Genomic DNA, 8,179 nt, shown 5'->3' with positions numbered 1-8,179 from the left:
AGGGCTTCACCTTGGCAGCTCCATCTCAGCACTCTCTGTTCTTCGTATCTATTTCCTCTAGATTATGTGCATTTCTGGTTAACTTTCTTATTTTCCCATTTCCTCACTACTTTGCTTCCATATTAATGATCATTTCTATCAAGTTATATCTGTTCAAATTGTGTGGTTTCTGTCTTCACACTGGACTCTGACATTGCATCTAACATACCGTCTGCTTGACATGAGTCCTCTCCCATTCGGGCCTACAGTAACACTATTACTACCATAAGCCATTTGTAACTTAGATTCTATTTCCTGTGCTCAGAGGCTGAATATAATATTTGGACTGCAAGGGCAGGCTAAATTAGGAAGACTCACTCATAATTGGCCTGGCGAATTTCAGCTAAAAGATAAGAGATGTGTTACATAGTGACTGTGGCTCTTGTATGTTGCCTTCCAATGTCACCTGCAAATAATAGCTCTTAAATAATGGAACTTGCTCTCAGCACAGAAAACTTGAGGGAAAAAAAGAAAGCTAATTAGACTTTCCAAATGAAAATCCAGTTAAAGATATTCCTTTGGTAGGAAAAGAACTACACACCAAATAATGCAAATTCTCAGAGAGATGATTTAAGGGAAAGGGAGCCGGAACTATTTGACAAACGGATGAATGAATGATCTTTAGGGGTGGATCTGATAAAGTATCAGAAATTTAGCTTTTCCTATTCAAGGACACACTAAAGTCAAACCTCAACATTGTACCTCACACGTGACATCTTTCCTCCAGGAGAATTGCTCAAGCAGTTCCCATTGCATCCTGGCCAACCACAGCCTAGGTTTCATAAAAGCCTGAACAAGCAAGGAAGCTTTATTAGTATCTCAGGAGAAAATAAGCTGTCTACTGAAAGTACTAGAAAAAAGAATGAAACACAAAACAAACAAACAAAAATCCCTACCTACTTGCATTTACTGAAACCAAATGTTTCTTAACCACAATAGTGGGTAATTACAGTCTCTTACTCCTGTACACAAAATGAACCAACTGCATATGAGTCCTGGTCTATGTGACATAAATTGCAATGCCAACATCAGTATAAGATGTAAATTATCCAGTGTTTTCCCCAAATATATGTGCCCATGTATAAATACAGTTAAATGTTGGACAAAGGAATATTTGGACCCTTGGATGACTCTTATGTATAAACTTTAATTTCTTACAAAATAAGCACCTAAATAAACTATCATTTTTTATAAAATTGTTAAAAGCAAATGATTAATAGAGTTCTGGAAAATTTTTTATTTGATAGTAAACGTAAATGACTTTTCAAATCTACTATGATTAATCTTTAGCTGCTTAAGCATACACCTGGGATTAATATAGGTAGCATCTGAGAAAAATCTCAGATTTTTACCTAGATCTATAATTTCTTAGCATATAATAAAAGACAAGACAGATTCACTGAACATGACTCAGATTGCTAGTGTGTATTTTAGGATTTAGCCAATAATGTAGTAATTTAGGAAGCAATGAGAAAACCAAAAGTTTTCAGCAAAACATATAAGACTTATTGAAATATTTTTCTGTATCATTAAAAGTAGAACAACTGACTCATCTACAATTTCACTCATTAAATTCATTTTTTAATTGTATAGAGAATCTGAATTATTACTTTACACAGATTAATACCACAACTTAGTTCTAAATATGAGTAATTTTTAACCTACATTAGCTCATGTTATATTAAATCATAATTTAAATGGCATTAATACAAGCTTACTGAGAAAGAAACTGAGTAGGCAAATATCATACCGCCTAGAAGTTTCATAGCTTGACATCTTAAAAGTATGTTTGGTACTTTGAGTAAAAATACCCCATTTTATAAAATCGTTTATTCTTAAATGTCCTTTTCTACTGAGATCATTATTGATTACATTTGGCTTTGCTTCTGAGGTAAAATTTGATAATAGCCTTTCGAATCTGCTTTGTCTTCACACTGTAAATGATAGGGTTGAGCACAGGAGGGATGAGGAGGAAGACATTGGCCATGATGGTGTGGACAAAGGCAGGTGCTGAATGGCCATAGCGGTGTACAAGAGACAAGCTGATGAGAGGGATGTAGAAGATGGCAACAGCACTGATGTGTGATATGCAAGTATTGAAAGCTTTTTGTCGCTCATCTGAGGAAGCAATGCTGAGCACAGATCGAATGATCAGTACGTAGGAGAACAATATACAAGGGCAGTCGAATCCTGTAGTGGAGAACAATGCAAACAGACCAAGAATGCTATTGATTCTGTTGTCTGTACACGAGAGCTGAATAAGATCAACATGGTAGCAGTAAGAGTGTGAAAGAACCAACGATCTGCAGAAGGACAGCCTCTTGACAAAGAGTACGACTGGCAACATGACAGCAACATTCCTTATCAGTACGGTTATGCCAATCTGTGCAATCCTGGCATTGGTAAGAATGGTGGTATATCTTAGTGGGTCACAGATGGCCACAAAACGATCAAAGGACATGGCCAGAAGAACCCCAGACTCCATGAAAGTAAACCCATGGAGAAAGAACATCTGGGCAATGCAAGCATTTAAGTTGATCTCTCGCGCATCAAACCAGAGGACACCAAGTGTAGTGGAAAGTGTGCACAGAGACAGGCTTAGGTCTGTGACTGAAAGTGAGAGGAAATAGTACATCGGCTCATGAAGGCTGTGCTCATGAAAGATCACCAGCAGGATCACGCTGTTCCCAAAGAGGGCAATTACATACAGGAGACAAAAGGGAATGGAGATCCAGACCTGAGCTGCTCTCAGAGCCGGGATACCAGTGAGGAGAAATGTTGGAGCCTGGGAATTGGTATTATTGAGGATGAGCATAGTGGAGGCTGGGAAAAGAAGGGTAATTAGATAAGTGGATATAACAATTTATATACAGCTTATCACATAAATATCTCTCTGGTGCTTAGTTAATATTAAATATTAACTAATTATTAAATAATTTTTATATTTACTGATATCCTGGAACTATAGGCTTTTCTCCCAGCACATGTATTTTGCAGATGAAGCAAATATATCTCAGAAATTGAATCATTAAATAATTGCACTACTACCTTGACAAATCTCTGCCTGACTCTTGAGAACAAAACAATACTTAGAGAAAAATAAGAAATAGAGAAAAAGGCATAACAGCAGAATATAAGGAAAGACAGACAAAGGAAGAGAAGGAGAAAGAGGAAGAAATGGGAAAGAAGAAGGAAAGGGAAGAGAAGGAGGAAGGGAGAAAGACATCTTGACCTTATTTTTAACATGGTAAATTAAAGACTGTGTTATAACAAATAATGACACAGTATATTTTTGAAATCCAGAGAAGTGTTGTCCCCAGAACATATACAAAGTGGAAGAGGCAATTGTTTTATTATCTGTATTCATCTAATCATTATAACTGTTCAATGAAGTAAAATTTCTCCTCTCCCTCTCTCAAACATATATAAAGGGTGGGGAACTAAGTGAGTCTCCCCAAAGTATACAATTAGCCAAGAGAATGGATGAACTTTCTCTATCTGATACTAATGCCTTCCACTCCTTATATGTCAGAAATGCATGGGAGGAGTCTATCTACCATCCGAGATGACAAAGCTACTGATGAACTCTTTCCAAATATGCACCTTTCCAGAGACACACTGAAGTCTCTGTGCTTGCTTAGGTGTACACTTATATGTGCCAAATATAACCCCAGACAAGTTGTGCAGGTGTGGAACTCTTTAGTTTTTCTGGGACGTGACCTCAGTATTGTGCCAAGAGATTCAAGCTACACTTTCAACAGAAGCCAATGAATCCAGTGGCTCATTTTAGTGACCATTGAATTTTTAGTGTGTACTCTTAAAGATTCTTCATAGAAAATTTCTCTCCCCATGCTCTGAGGAAACTAGTCTCTAATGGCTATTTCAAGACAATAGAGTCCTTCTTCCTTTTTGTTTTGCTTTTGTTCTCTCCCAACAAAACCCATTTTGCAGCTTTACCTACATTTTTTTCTGATATCAATTCTCTGCCTATTGTCAAGGCATTAAAAAAAGTACCCTGCCCATTTTCCTAACTTTCATTTCATCTACAGAAAGAAAAATTTCAAGTAAATATTGAAATCCCAATTCTGGTTGCCAGAATCTAAACATAAAAATAAAAGCTCTTTGAGTAAAATGTACATGGTTTCTCGTAAGTAGAAGTACTGACATGTTATGAATTTCACCATTCTGTCATAATTAATAACTTCCCTCTATAGCTTTCATCTCCGTATAAATATATTATATATACTAGAATCATAAATTATTATTTCCACAGAAATGGCCCAGCTTTTAAAAATGCTACTGTTTGTGTTTCATTTATTTAAATGGTGCCATTTCCAATCAATTATCAAAATACTTCTACTCAAACTTTAATATTTCTTTCTGTATCTACCTCAGCTTTCCTTGAATACAGTGTCTCTTATAAATTTTCATATAGTCTAACATAAACTACTAAGTTAACTTACAAAAAAAATACAATTTGCTATTTTCTCAGGATAATACTAGGATATTGGTGTAAGATAGAATGCTCCCAAAGCAGTATTTTATCGATACCAGAAAAAATAAGTGATTCAGGAAAATTATCTTTTAAATGTAAAAAACTACATATCAGCATGAAAGTCTAATGATATCTTAGTGAATATGCATTTATTAGAAAAGAAATATTATTCAAGTTGTCAACATAAAAAACTAGGAAACTATTAAGTAGACATCAAAAAGACTAGTCAATAGATATAAAATGTTAAAATAAACTCATTAACAATAAATCCAATATTAGGTGAACTTATAAAAAACTCATACAGAACTCAGCTGTGGTGGTACACACCTTTAATCCTAGCACTCTGGAGGCAGAGGCATGTGGATCCCTGAATTCAAGGCCAGCCTGGTCTCAGAGCAAATGCCAGGACAGCCAGAACTACACAGGGAAAGAGCCTATCTAAACTAAACTAAACTAAAATAAAATGGAATAAAATAAAATGGAATAAAGAAAGGGGCAAAAAAACAAATAAAAAAACTCATCCAGAAAAGTAATTTAAAAGTTAATAAAAACAATATGATTAAGTAAATGTACCTTTAAAATGATGGAATAGTATATATAAAAGTATTTCCATGTATATATACATAACTATATTATAAAGTAGCTATTTTCATAAGAAACATCAGTTATCAAACTGATACAGCCACTGAAATGGCAGAGAAAATGAAAAAACAATATAAAGCTCTATCTCGGTGAGCATCAAATAAATCCAGCATCTGGGAAGATAGGCCACTAATTTGCGGTAGACTAAATTTTGTCTAATTGAAGGTGAGAGGGCTAGGCACAGAAACCATGCTAAATACACTCTATAGCCAAGACTAGAACTGATGCAGAGTTAAACCTGCTGGAGAGATACAGAAATGAGTCCAATCCCAAAGCTAAATGAAAACGGAAAAACAAAAATACATGGTGAATGTCACTTTTAGGACTGCCTTGAATCACAATGATTGTTGACTTTCCCTTTCTCTGATGTTGTCTCCTGGAAGGAAACTTGCCTGCTCCAGCACCACCACAGGTTGTCCTATTCCACCTACCAACTGTGCTCCTTCTTCTCCAAACATCCCTCCCACTGCCGTGCCTCCTTGCTTTGCTATGTCCCTTTGTCCCAGCCTCCAGTTGGACCTTAGCGGTCTACTTCATGGGCCTCGTTGTAAGGATCTTAGCATCTTACCTGCCCCTGGTGTTTTACCAACACAAGGACCGTTGTGCTTCCCACACGTATGTACTGGTTGCTCTAGCCCTTCACGGACCTGACCCTCTAAGAAATATCCCAGCATGTTCTTCAAGCCTGCTGCCAAAAATCCCATGGGACTCCAAAGAGGGGTGATAAGGAAAATTACCCAGGAGGCTGCTAAGCAGGTCAAAATGCCTGTTTACTTCTGCCTCTCATTTGCTATCTTCATAATATGTTTAAATATAAATGTTCTGTCCTTTCCCATTATCGTAGATTATAATTTTTGATAAATGTCAAGAACTTCCCTCCTTCCCTTTTCTGTTCTTACTCAAATTGAACTACCATACCATAATGCTTTTCTCAACAATGCACACAAACTAATACATATGTTCGTAGTTACTACTTCATGTTTGTGTTTAACTCATTCAAGTTTGAAAAGTTATTAACTTCTGACTGGAAATACAATTAAATTTCAGTGGCTACAGAGGTTCAGCATGTCATGCCCACTTGTAACCCCAGTCACTTGGGAGAAGTCAGGGGAATTAGGGTCTGAGTTCATCCTTGGTTACACACTCAATCCAAGGACAGTATGGGTTACAGAAGACCCTTCTTTAGAAAAATGAATTTTAAATATACAATAATGACAAAAACAGAATTAACCTGTGTCTAAGAAAGAATGACTCAAGTCATCCAGTAATGAGAAGAAAGCTAACTCTCTTAACAGTGGCTCAGTTGTTCATTGTTATGTAAATTTTAATTTATTTTAGACCATGTTTTCCTGAAGCAAATTTTTTCTTAGACATTCAAATTGTAGCTACAAAAGGATAAGCTTTCTTTATTACATCATTATTTATGACTATTAGTTTATAAAAATTAAATCTTTGAAAATCATGATTTGAATATCAATGTCTATATCTTGTTAATATAAAAAACCATGATTCGGGGTCAGAAGTGGAGACTGTGTTCTGAGTTTCTGACATCTCTCCAGCTCTGAGGTCACACCATATGCAAGACTGTAACACACTGCAGATTTCATGCCACACCAGTTTCACTCCTGTATGTACACTGGGAGCTCTCTGAGTCCATGACTTCTACTTACTTCTCATGAGTTCAAAGTATTGAAGGCTTGTCTATTCATTGCAGCATCTGCTCCATATTTTAATGTGTTTCAGAGGAAAAATGCACTGCATTCTTGCTGGTATAACCCCTTTATTTTTTGTTATATTTATACCTAGATTGAAAATATAAGGATCTATGCCACAAATGATTTTACCTGAGCATATTCTAAGTTCATGTCAATATATTGGACATGACTACAGGCTCTCTTGACGATTACAGATAAAGTAGTCTCAGCCACTAAATTAAATTAAGCCACAAATATGTTCAGACAAGTTATTTAAAATGTTACACAATATTATATCCAGTCATATGTCTATCTCAGGTCTTCTTTTCCATGTGGGTGTTCACTTGAGAAAATTTAAAAATAATAGGCTTAGTCTGTTGACTAGCAGATTTTTGTACACATTAAAGATGTACATTGATATCTCATTTTAATTTGTTTTTATTTTTCTAATGAGTAAGAGTGTTGTGCACATTTTCATCTCCAAAGTGGCCTTTCACCTATCTCTCTTTGTGAAATTCTTGTTTAAACAAGTTGCTAATGCCTTTAATAAGTTTTCTTCTTTGCTATAAATAGATCATGAGGCATTCTCTGTCAGATAATTTCATTATGAATAGTCTCACCATTTCATTTTTATAATTGAACTTTTTTCTCTTGATGAAGTCTATTGTTGGTTCTATTTTTCCTTGTCATAATTAGTGCCTTTTGTATTCTTAAGAATTCCTTTCAGAGAGCCTGCCTCAGGCAGCTAGTGGGAGAAGATTCAGAGATCCATAGCCAAACATGAGGCAGAGAAAGCCCAAATTGGAGATCTCAACAGGGTTCCTCCCGCTCAGAGCTCAGGAATCCTCTCAAAAGAGGGGGAATAGATTTGTAAGAGCCAGGGGGTGTCAAGGACATAAAGAGAACATGGCCCACAGAATCAACTAAGCCCACATGGGCTCACAGAAACTGAAGTCACAGTCACAAAGCCTGCATGGGTCTGTTCTATGTCCTCTGCAAATGTGTTTGCTAGCTTGGTATTTTTTTGTGGGACTCCTCTAACAATGGGAGTGGGAGTATCACCTGCTCTTGGGAGTGTGTTGTCTCATGCAGCCTTATGTACCCAGCCTTATGGTAACTTGTAAAATAATCTTTCTGTACACTGTGAATATGTATTATTCTTGTTAATTAATAAAGTGACTGGCCAAGAGCTTAAAGGATAAGAATGGGCAAGAAAACCAAACTGAGAATGCTGGGAGGAAGGAAAGTGGAGTTTGGAGTTGTGATCTAGATATAGAGAGAGCAGGAGATAAACTTGCCATGCTAATAA

At 36.2% G+C, this 8,179-nt stretch overlaps 1 protein-coding gene across 1 annotated transcript; it reads right to left on the bottom strand.

The window, feature by feature from the left end:
- Window positions 1–1,900: 1,900 nt before the first annotated feature.
- Window positions 1,901–2,854, bottom strand: LOC101989729 (olfactory receptor 51F2). The gene has a single exon (XM_005368868.1). The coding sequence runs from the start codon at window positions 2,852–2,854 to the stop codon at window positions 1,901–1,903; it is 954 nt and encodes a 317-aa protein (XP_005368925.1).
- Between the last annotated feature and the right edge of the window lie 5,325 nt (window positions 2,855–8,179).

The sequence above is a fragment of the Microtus ochrogaster genome, unplaced genomic scaffold, assembly GCF_000317375.1.
Source record: "Microtus ochrogaster isolate Prairie Vole_2 unplaced genomic scaffold, MicOch1.0 UNK41, whole genome shotgun sequence".
In the NCBI taxonomy this organism is placed as follows: domain Eukaryota; kingdom Metazoa; phylum Chordata; class Mammalia; order Rodentia; family Cricetidae; genus Microtus; species Microtus ochrogaster.
Note: the sequence above shows the minus strand (reverse complement) of the source record. Positions and strands in the feature narration are given on the sequence as shown.